General features: G+C 39.1%; 1 protein-coding gene across 2 annotated transcripts in view; it reads right to left on the minus strand.

Annotated features, from left to right (window-relative positions):
* The window catches only part of LOC106880767 (sarcoplasmic/endoplasmic reticulum calcium ATPase 1), a 108,685-nt gene that overhangs the window by 56,502 nt on the left and 40,076 nt on the right, over positions 1 to 12,107 (minus strand). For both annotated transcript variants that reach the window (XM_089341057.1, XM_089341056.1), the window contains exons 5-11: positions 5,166 to 5,304; positions 4,554 to 4,634; positions 3,952 to 4,037; positions 2,943 to 3,009; positions 1,899 to 1,987; positions 883 to 966; positions 464 to 557 (exon numbers count right to left, since the gene is read on the minus strand). In XM_089341057.1, coding sequence (XP_089197183.1) covers positions 464 to 557; positions 883 to 966; positions 1,899 to 1,987; positions 2,943 to 3,009; positions 3,952 to 4,037; positions 4,554 to 4,634; positions 5,166 to 5,304 — 640 coding nt within the window. The remainder of the gene's footprint in view (positions 1 to 463; positions 558 to 882; positions 967 to 1,898; positions 1,988 to 2,942; positions 3,010 to 3,951; positions 4,038 to 4,553; positions 4,635 to 5,165; positions 5,305 to 12,107) is intronic.

Raw genomic sequence — 12,107 nt, forward strand, 5'->3', positions numbered from 1 at the left:
CATCATTTACAGTACCTGTATTAATATTTGGTTAAATAAAACCTGGTCGTTATTCAAATTATACATCTATTTCTTCATATTTCTCATTTCTACTGCATTCAGAATATTAAAAATTATACTGAATATACTGAAGTGTGTGTGTGTGTGTGTGTGTGTGTGTGTGTGTGTGTAAACGTGTGTATGTGCATATGTGTGCTGCATGTGTATGTATGTATGCATGCATGTGTATATGCATGCGTATGTGTGTTTGTTTGTCCCACATGACTAGTGTTGGTTTGCTTACATCCCTGTAACTGATTCAGTAAAAGAGACTGGTAGTTTAAAAATCAGATTTAATTTAAAAGTATAATGGAGCCAATTTGTTTGATTAAACCCAAGGCAGTACCCCAGCATGGCCACGGTTCAATAACTGAAACAAGATAACAATTGGTGGGGAGTCAAAGATATGGGAAAGCGAACTAACCCAAAGCAAGACAGGTGGTGATGACAGCTGGCAAACCCTCAGGAATAGCAGCCACAGCCAAGGCAACAGCAATTTTGAAGTAGTAGATAGCACCCTGAAAGGAGAGATAAGAACACGAATAAACACAAGCTTTTCATATTTCCAATAATTACTGTAATCAATTAATATAATCAAGGATTTTGAGAGCTTCATTAAAATATCTAATTTTATATAGGGTTGGTGACAGGAAGAGCATCCAGCCATAGGAAATCTGCATCTATGAACTCTGTCCAACTCATGCAAGTATGGAATAAGTGAACATTAAAATAATGATGAGGACTTGGTTTTGCATAATTTTCTAACTGCCTTTGAGTTTGGGGGACACCATGAATTAATAAGCTGAAAACTACCAGACAGGAAGGAGGCATTTAACCATTTACCTTAATCCAGGAACCACCATGAGCAGGGTCGTTGAAGTGACCAATGTTGATGGCCCAGACAGCAATACAAATAATAGTGATGACCTGCAAAGAAAGAGGGGGAAAAACTGATTATTTTAAACTGTCACAAACACACTTTTCTAAATCAGAGGACAAAGCAGCATATAGGAAACAGAAAAAGCCCCTAGTAAAATCTATTATTGTATCTGATGGCATAAAAGACACATGGGTATATTAAATGAACCCTAATTCTAGCAGTGCATATTTTAGAAAAAGTGAGTGTCAAGAGCAAAACTAGCTTATGGAAGGCTCAACTTCAGAGAGGACCCTGGGTGATATTTTGAGGCATTTTTTGGAAAAAGAGTGTGTTTTATAAGCAATCAAATATGGTAGACAGTGTTGAAACTATAGATTCATTAGACCAAATTTTATACTGGTTTTTGTAGAATTTAAGAGAGAGAGAGAGAGAGGAAGTACAAAACTGCCAGTCCATATCTTTGACCAAAGATGTTTTAGTTGTCATCATCCTATATTTCAGTTAGGCATAGTATATCTAAGACTACATTATTCACTGTGCCTTTCACATCTTATAGTGATAGGATATGAATTAAGACACAATTGGCTGCTACTTCAAGTAGATTGCCCAGTTGGTTTGCCCGAGGGGAATTTGATTGCTATTTCCAGTAACCACTTACAGAATCCCCATGTTAGCTTGTCCAACACAATGGCTAGTAGAGGAAAGTTGTTGGCTTGGGCGTCTAACTTGGATTAGATATAATACAGAGTTAAAGGAGAGAAAAACAGTAAAATAACCAAGATATAAAATAATTATCGTACATCCTCCCTGTATTACAGGTACTAGCTATTATCAGAGTAGTTTGCTTATGGTCGGTCTCTCTTTGAACAAAAGATCATATAAGCCTAATACTTTTCACCCCCATAAAGGGTTGGCCTTTAACTCTAGTTCCTGTAGCATTAAGTAAACGTGAGCTGTATTTCCTATCAGAGCAGTTTACCTTGGAAAGTTGGTTGGAGAATTCATCGAGTTTCTGTTGCAGAGGGGTCTTTTCTGTTTCAGTATCCATCATTTCATTTCTGATTTTACCTAAAAGACGAAGAAAAAAAAGATTAATAAGTTACACACACGTATAAAGAAATAAGAATGGACAGTTCAAAACATCGCTATGCATGTTTCAATAGCATGGCCAATGAGCAACACAAACATTACGTAGTATTACATAACTCCATATTATTGCATAACCACACCATTTCATCAGGCAAACGAACTTAATAATACCTCCATGTTAAGTGCTACTAAATCAATTGTGAAGATATTTTTGATCTCTACAACATTTATAGATAATGCATCCATGGCTAAATGGTTAGGAAGTTTACTTCACAATGCTAATTTCACTGTGGAGCATCTTGGACAAGTGTCTTTCATTGTAGCCCCAGGGTGATCAAAACTGAGTAGATTTGGTTAATAGAAACTAAAAGAGACCTGTTGTGAATGTATGTATGCATGCATACACACACACACGTCTGCATATATTCAAGCATGTTACTAGTGCTTTGCCTTGACATCCCATGAAAGTTGTATTATAGCTTCACCATCATACAACCGGTGTCTATTTCCAATCTTTCATGAAAATATGTCTGGCCTTGAAAAAACATTACCTCACTTGGAAACAAGTGAGGGCCATAGAAAAACTGTCTCAATGAATTTTGCTAGACCAATGTGATTATGGAAAAGTAAATGTTAAAATGACTATATATATATATATATATATATATATATATATATATTTGTAGTTAGGGGATGTTATGTATGAGTATCACTTTTGGTTCGATCTGGTCCCTTTTCACATGTCCATCATCATTGGGGAAAAAAACCAGACCCTTGCAGTACCCCTTTTTTTTATCCTTTTCGTTGATGTCAAATGCATTAAGAGTTAATACTTTGGGTGGGACAAGGTGGTTGGTGTTAGGAAGGGCATCCAGCCATAAAAAAACTCTGTAGTTCATGGTTCTGAGAATGTGTGAATAAAAGTCCTACTTACCGATTTCTGTGCTTAGTCCAGTTCCAATGACAAGTCCACGGCATTTTCCGGCAGCAATATTGGTACCCTGAATTGATGAGATAGAAGGATACAAAACAATTACAGTTATGAAAATTATTCCAAATGATGTGAAAAAAGAGCAGACACTGCTCTTGAGGATTTTACTCTGGCATCGTCACTGCCATCTTACCTTTTTACCAAGATACCCCCACCCAACCCATTCTTATATAAAAGTGGGGTAACCATGTATTTTCTCTAAAGCAAGACACCCCTGATTGTTCCTGGCAATAAAAATCACCTCTACATCATTTCAAATATCCCCACCACAGCTTATTCAAGAAGGCCTTTCCCTTTCTTGTTTTGGCAACCTTATTAGTGCCAGTGGTACAGAAAAAAAAAAAAATACACAGTAAAGTGGTTGGGATAAGGAAGGGCATCCATCTATCCATAGAAACCACACCAAAGCTGACATGTACCATACCAAGGTACAGTAGAGTCCCTTATGGAGTCTCTTTCTGGTGGGTTGACCTGTGAGGAAAAACAGCCTAATCCCTTTCATATTGCACTGTCTTGAGACAAACTGGAAATAACACTTTAAATAATGAAAGTTCCAAATACTCCAGAATGGGCTTTAATCAGATTAAGCCTACTCAATCAGATTCACCTAGGGTTAAGCAACAGTGTACCGAGGTACATACAATCTACAAAATATGAACAATAGTGAACTGAAAGGGGTGATGTACCTCCAAGGGTCATAATTAAATTAACCCTTCAGTATCAACATTGCAGACATGGCTGTGTCACATTGAGATATTTACTTATCCTTATTTCCCTTAATTGAAAAATATATAAGGGTCGGTGACAGGAAAGGCATCCAGCTTTAAGAAAAAAAAAAAACAATGCCTTAATATACACAATTCATGCTAGCATGGAAAACCAAAGGTAAATACCGAATGATTATAATCGTTGAGAAACTAAAGTCACCACACACACACAAAGAGTTACTTACAGAGAAAAGGATGTTTTTCTTGTCCTGGTTGACAGCTCTTGGGTCAGGAATAGGGTCTGTGTGTTTGATTACACTGACACTCTCTCCTGTAAACAGAAAGCAAACACCACAACAGGAGTTAGAATAACATTTCACAAAGAGAACACACACACACACACACACACACACACGCATTGGGATATAATGCGCATTCAACAGAGATAACACACACACACACACACACACACAAATATAATACACGGGCACACACACAATATGCACACATTTAACAGAGATAACACACACAGATATACACACATTTAACAGATAACACACACATATATACACATTTAACAGATAACACACACACATAATATATACACGCATTTAACACACATACACACACAGATATAATATACACAGGCACATACAGGTATACACACATTAAACAGGAATAATACATTCAGATATAATACACACAAAGTTTTAAGTTATTTCTTTAGATTTTTCATCTTTCACTGACAAAGAGGGGTAGACAGAGAGAAGTTAATGAAGAGGACAGTTACTAGAGAAAGAGAGAGAGAAAGAGAGAGAGAGAGAGAAATAGAGAGAGAGAAACTTACCGGTAAGAATAGCTTGATCAATTCTGAGAGTTGTGGAGAAAATTTTGAGTATACGGATGTCAGCGGGTACCTGGTCACCAACTGTGGAGAAAGAAAGGGAAACAGTGTTAGACAAAGATTGATATGAACTAGCAAGAGTACTGGGGTATATGGTTTCAGGGGTGAAGGCGCATGGCCTAGCAGTTGGTGGTGGGGATTGCACTCACAATTGCTAGATTATGGTTTCAATTCCTGGACCAGATTGTGTGTTATTTTCTTGAGGAAAACAAGCAAAACACTTCACCTCCCATTGCTCTGTGATCATTTCGACACCAGGCATGCAGTACACCATGCACCTGTACGATCAATGTCAATTTGATGGAGGGAGTGAGCTAATGTACAGTGTAAGCACTTGGTCGCTATAAAGACCTTATCTGTACAGGTTGTTCAGCAAAGAAACTGCAGAATCCTAATCTGTCATTTATGACAAGAGAGACCACCATGTTATTTGGACATAAAACACAAGGTATATTTATGATGATGACTATGGTGCCTGCCTCCAATTTCTTCCAATGTTTCCCGTACGAGACCTTGTCAATTCCTATTATAACATATAAAGGGAAAACATCTTACCTGAGACATCAACAATATCTCCAGGGACCAAGTTACTGGCACGGATTTTCTGCACTCCCCTGTAGTTTTGTCGTACCACTTTAGCAATTTCTGGCTCATATTCTTTAAGAGCTTCAATCGCACTTTCAGCATTTCTTTCCTAAAAGTCAACGGAGAAAAAAAAAAAGAAAAATTATTACATGGTGAAGCTATTCATGGATGTAATTGTTTACTTTTAGAATGACATTGTAGGGTAGTGTGAGAAGCCGGAACCAGTCAGTTTGAACATAAATCATATAGAATACCTGGGCTGGATATGGCCAGTTTAAATGCTGAAGGGTTAAACCTGGAGGTTAGTATCACAGAACCAGGGCCAGTGTCAAGCAGGCTGGGATCAAAAGGGTTAAAGCATGTAATATAAGCCCACATATAGTGCTCAGGATGAATTTTTTGAGACCCTTTATTGGGCGGAAAATATGTCTTCTATGCCATCAAAAATGGTAAATTTATGGAAATAAGACAGACGAACTTAAGGTCTGAGATGAGAATGAATTGTTATAATTATTAACTTAATATATTTAAAATTATTTACATCTAGATTACATTTCAATCACTTTGATCTGTCATCAGGTGATATAGTTCTGGATATGACTGCATGGTTAACAAGTTCGATCCATGACCACATGGTCTTGGGTTCAGTCCCACTGCATAGAATCAAACAAAGGAAAGGGTCTTCTACTTTAGCCTCAGTTTAACCAATGTCTTAACCAATGTCTTAAGAATGAAAATTCAGATGGAAACTGTATGAAGAATGAAAACCTATCAGCAAGCAGTGGCAATGGTTATAATTCTTTATAAACACACATTTACACACACACACGGCAGACTTCCACACAGTTTCCATTTACCAATTTTACTTACAAAGCATTGACCAGCCTAAGGATATAGAAGACGCTTGCCTAAGGTGTCACGTAGTAGGATCGAACCTGAAACCATGTGGTTGCAAAGCAAGTTTCTTAACCAAATAGCCATACCTGTGCCCATTTTTAAAACAATAGCCAATAAAATAAATCTATTTGGCCAATGCTGAGCTGAGTCAAAATACAGCTACAATCACCCCCCAGCAAGAAAATAAATATGTAGACAGAAGAGGGGGGGGGACATTTTTTAAATATAGTGAGAAAAAAAAAAACGGAATTGGGGGAGAGGTAACAATAGAGTTTAAAACATGTAGGTGTCATATCCAGTGTCCCACAAATTGAAAGCTTATGTAACAGTTGATCTGTCACAGAGGTACAAAGCCAGAAATACCGAGGAGAGTGGGACATGTGGAGGGCGGGAGGAGGGATTTGGAATGAGGGTGTATAGTTAAACTATATCAATCCTACATATTAGGTTGTCAGATAAATTGGTTTATTTTTATTTTTATTTTTATTTTTCTACTTGGCATTCTGTTGTAGCAGGTGTGAAAAGAGGTAAAGTTTATTCAAATTTTGAAAACAATGAATAAAAGTTGCAGAGGAACTATAGAAAAAAAAAAAAGGAAAAGAAAAGAAATATCCCATAAAATACTGCAATAAAAATATTTTGTGTTAATTCAAATTACACTGGGAAAGATTAAAATAAACAACAATCAGGCGTAGGAGTGGCTGTGTGGTAAGTAGCTTGCTTACCAACCACATGGTTCTGGGTTCAGTCCCACTGTGTGGCACCTTGGGCAAGTGTCTACTACTATAGCTTCGGGCTGACCAAAGCCTTGTGAGTGGATTTGGTAGGTGGAAACTGAAAGAAGCCCGTCGTATATATGTATATATATATATATATGTATGTGTGTGCGTGTGTTTGTCCCCCCAACATCGCTTGACAACCGATGCTGGTGTGTTTACGTCCCCATAACTTAGCAGTTCGGCAAAAAGAGACCAATAGAATAAGTACTAGGCTTCCAAAGAATAAGTCCTGGGGTTGATTTGCTCGACTAAAGGTGGTGCTCCAGCATGGCCACAGTCAAATGACTGAAACAAGTAGATGAGTGAAAAGAGAGTAAAGAGAACAAATCAATCCGAGAACCCGACAGTTGAGCAGTACTTTATCCAACTGGACTGAACCCCAATGTGACCCTTAATGAGATCTGAACTGAAAACAGCCACAGAGAAGCTCCCACTTTCTAAAAATTTCTAACATAGGTACAAACAGATTTTGGGGGTGGACGAAGAGGTTGCAGATTGGGGAGGCAGAGGAGTCACAAATATAAACTGAATTTCAGTTTAACTGGTTTCGGCACTTGACTGGTACTTTATAGATCTTGGATGGGGACGAAGGGCTGAGTTAACCCTAGCAAGATCTGACCCCAGAATGAAACTGTTACTGTAAAGCATTTCACCCGCTACCCTACCAGCTAATTAGTTAACCGATATCACGTTAGTATTATTGGTTACTTAATTACTAATGACTGTTTGTAACACAGGCACCAAGGCCAGAAACTTTGGTGTGTGTGTGTGGGGGGGGGGGAGAATAGCTGGTCATATGGATGGAACCCAGCACCACGAATGGTACCATTATCTTCTTGACTTCACATGGATGAAGGGCAAATGGAAGAAGATGACCTACACAAGATTTGAACTCAAAACGTAGATATGATGAAACCAAATACTGCAAAGTCTTTCCTCCGCTACTGTACCTGCCAATCAACCAATACTACTCCTAACACCACCACCACTACTACTACTACTACTACTACCACTACCACCACCAATAATAATAATAATAATAGTAATAATAAAATCTTTGAAGTTGTTGATAACACGCCAAGTTATGAATCTCCTTGGATTCTGAAGAGAGAAAGAAGAGAGGTAATTATGCTTAATATCCTTTTATCTCCAGGAGGGTGGTAAAAGGGTGGGGTGGGGGAGTCATTTCACCTTATGTGATGAAAAAAAAACCCCCAAAAAAAACAAAGAAAGAAGAGAGCAGGGTGGAAATAAAAACGAATAAACAGATTTAGTAAGCACCCCACTAGGTTTTTTTTCTTTTTATCTTTATTTTTTTTTTTACACTCACCCACCTGCCTACCTACCCTAACGAACGGGCTAAAATCATACCTGTGCCCCAGAATGGCTCTCCAGATACCCTGGCACATTCCCAACTCAGATGTTTAGCGGTGGTGGTGGTGGTGCACACGGAATGCTCTCCCCCCCATTGCATCACACTGCGCCTCCACCCCCTCCACCTTCCAACTATCTCGTTAACCACACCTTAGCACCAACTCCCTCTGCACACCCTCACCTCACCTTTCCTTTATCTTCTCGCCACTGTAGCATATCATCCACCCTGTTAGCACCCACCCCAAGTTCCTGCAGCAGCAGCAGAAGATGAAGAAGAAGAAGATGAAGAAGATGAAGATGAAGAAGATGAAGATGAAGATGATGAAGAAGATGAAAAACACCGAAGAAAGACGTCAGGCTGATTGTGCCGAGAAACAAGAATAGCCATATATGTCTGTACCAAAGTAAACAGAGGCTTTTCTCGTCTCAAAGAGAAGTGGGGTGGGTGGGGGGTGGGTGCAGGGAATGGTTTTGATTGGAGGATCTAACAGCAGCAGCAGCAGAAACAAAGAGAAATGATCCTATCTTGAAAAAGAGATAGGAGGTGAGTGGGTGGGTGGGGAGGTAAGGTGACGGGTGGGTAGGGAGGTAAGCAAGTAGAAAATGTAGAACAGCTTGGAATAGCTCCACACTTCAGTCTTAGTTCACCAAGAAATGTTGCCAAGATAACAACCAAAATAAATAAATACGAAGTAAAAAAAAAGTAAGAAAAACAGCAGCACCCTCCCCATCTTATTCTTCCAGGTGAGCCTCGCCTCCTCCTCCTCCAATCTGAAGAGTGAAGGGCAAAGGTGGGTAAAAGGAGTTTAGGTTACATACAGTTACCTTCAAAGATATACTGCAACACACAGGGCTAGCTAGATAGAGACTGTTGTGTGTGACAGAGCTAGAGAGAGAGAGCTAGAGAGAGAGAGCTAGAGAGAGGGAGAGAGCTAGAGATGAGGGGGTGGGTAAAAAAGGTACTTAAAGAAGATAAAGAGAGAAGATAACGGAAGAAGGGGGTGGATGTATGTGTGAGGGTGTGTGGAACCAAGCAAACAAATTTCTTGAAGTACAAAAGTACAAGCTGACAGAGGAAAAAGAAAATACCACCACCATCTTGCCATCAGCAGTCAGTTGGGATATAAACGGTGTGGGGGATGGATGGGTGGATGGATGGAGACAAAGAATAAATGAATGGGGTGGGGGGAGTGAAAGTTTTCCATGATTCATCATCAACATTTAGTCTGTAGACCTTTATATTCTGAGTTTGAATCTCTACAAGGTCACTTGTCTTTCACTTTTCTAAGGTCAATGCAACAAAGTACCAGTGGAATACTGGGGATCAGTCTGGGGTCATCTGTAACCTGTACTGGCTTTGTGGCCTTGTGGCACTCCATTGATTACGATGACAATGAGGGCTCCAGTTGATCCGATCAACGGAACAGTCTACTTGTGAAATTAATGTGCAAGTGGCTGAGCGCTCTACAGACTCGTGTACTCTTAGCGTAGTTCTCAGAGAGATTCAGCATGACACAGAATGTGACAGGGCTGACCCCTTTGAATTACAGGTATGACTTGTTTTTGCCAGCTGAGTGGACAGGAGCAATGTTGATAACCATGTGTGCACATGCTTGCACTTATATATATATATGAGAGAGAGAGAGTGAGGACACATGGCCTGGTGGTTAGGGTGTTGCACTCACAATCGTGAGGTTGTGGTTTCAATTCCTAGGACCAGGTGGTGTGTTGTGTTCTTGGGTAAATCACTTCATCTCACGCTCTGGGATCACTTTGACACCTGATGCATGCTACACCGTGGACCTGCTCAAGCAACATCGGTTTGATAGAGACAGCGAGCTAAAGTACAACACATACATTTGATTACTAAACAAATCATTTGTGCAGTTTGTTCGGTTAAAAAAGCTGAATACTCGTACGTCGTCTTTGACAGGAGAGTCTGCCATATGAGATAGATAGATAGATACATAGTGAAGCCAAGAAACAATGACCAAACCACATGATATACAACAAGACTGATATCAAGTAATTCTAATTTTGGTACAGGGCCAGATTGATATCTAATAATATTGTTACAAACTAATGATTTCTCAGAGACAAAGGCCTCAAGTTTGGTGGAGCGGTCAAAGAGCTGGAACAAAAGACTTTGTCCACATAACACAGCAAAAGTAAAAATAGAAGTTTAATATGTATATACTGTTTAAGCTGAGGTCAATCTTGTTTGTGCAGATGTGTTCTTTCATGCATTCTGGTAGTGACCATCCCATCTATTTCTTAAACAGTTTATTTAGGACTACATCAACCAATGCCTTTTTTTTAACCCTTTATCATTCAGATTGTGGAGGTGCAATGGCCCAGTGGTTAGGGCAGCGGACTTGCGGTCATAGGATCGTGGTTTCGATTCCCAGACTGGGCGTTGTGAGTGTTTATTGAGCGAAAACACCTAAAGCTCCACGAGGCTCCGGCAGGGGATGGTGACGACCCCTGTTGTACTCTTTCACCACAACTTTCTCTCACTCTTACTTCCTGTTTCTGTTGTACCTGTATTTCAAAGGGCCAGCCTTGTCACACTCTGTGTCACGTTGAATATCCCCGAGAACTACGTTAAGGGTACACGTGTCTGTGGAGTGCTCAGCCACTTGCACGTTAATTTCACGAGCAGGCTGTTCCGTTGATTGGATCAACTGGAATCCTCGACGTCGTAAGCGATGGAGTGCCAACAACAACATCATTCAGATTATTCTGTGGAATGCAATGTTTGTTTATTCGCATTGTTTTGAATCGATCGTGCATCGTCTTGTAGCTTTGAAAATTTCCATGTGGTTCTTTAATTTTAGAATGAAATTGTTGGCTAGGTGAGAGAAGCCAGACCTGGCTGGCTTGAATATAAAAAAAAAGGTAGAATATCTGAGCCAGATACGGCCAGTTTAAATGCTTAAGTGCTAATAGGGAGGAAGGATGGGATTTGGTTGCTATTTCTAGCAGGTGAATCGAAAGACTTCACCGACCATGTCTACACTGGCTATCAAAATGTAAATTGTCTTAGTTCCCATACACCATCTCAGTTCAAACCACCTGCTAAACAAGTGGAATGCAATGATAATAATAATAATAATAATAATAAATAATTTATTTGCTACAGGTGTATATGTGACAGAGGGGGGGGGGGGAGAGACAAAGCGGGGGTGGGGAGAGGATATTTGTGTTTACTATTAAACTGTATCCTGAAAGGCAAGTGCCAAATACAATAGACAACAACCACAAGGAGCGACAGACGTCATCCAAGAATTAATAGAAAGAAACATTCTGTGATGGCTGTCTACATTCTTGTAGTAGTAGTAGTAGTAGTAGTAGTAGTAGCAGCAGCAGCAGTGGTGGTGGTGGTAGTATTTGTAGTTTGTAAAAAGCTTTTGATATTCAAGTGAGAACAGTTGTTACATACTGACTATTGTATAATTATATTTGGAGAGGACATAGCATATAATTTTGCTTGTGTGTGTGTGTATGGAGAGAATATATATATCTTCCCATGTTCTTGTTTAATCTTTCGCAGCTGACTGTCAGCCATTGCACTGTGGCCATTCTGGGGCACAAGCTTTCTGAACGGTGTTCAGTTATTGTTGAAGCCAGATCTAGTTTAGGGTTTGGTAGGATGGAAAGCAAATGTGTGTGGATGTGGAGTAGGGATATTTGAATATAATATATATATATATATATATATATATATATATATATATATATATGTATATATATATATATGTGTGTATACGTGTATATATGTATATATATATATGTACATATAGTATATATATATATATATATATATACATATGTGTATATATATATTATATGTGTATATTGT

The sequence above is a fragment of the Octopus bimaculoides genome, chromosome 24, assembly GCF_046866305.1.
Source record: "Octopus bimaculoides isolate indiv1 chromosome 24, ASM4686630v1, whole genome shotgun sequence".
Lineage (NCBI taxonomy): Eukaryota > Metazoa > Mollusca > Cephalopoda > Octopoda > Octopodidae > Octopus > Octopus bimaculoides.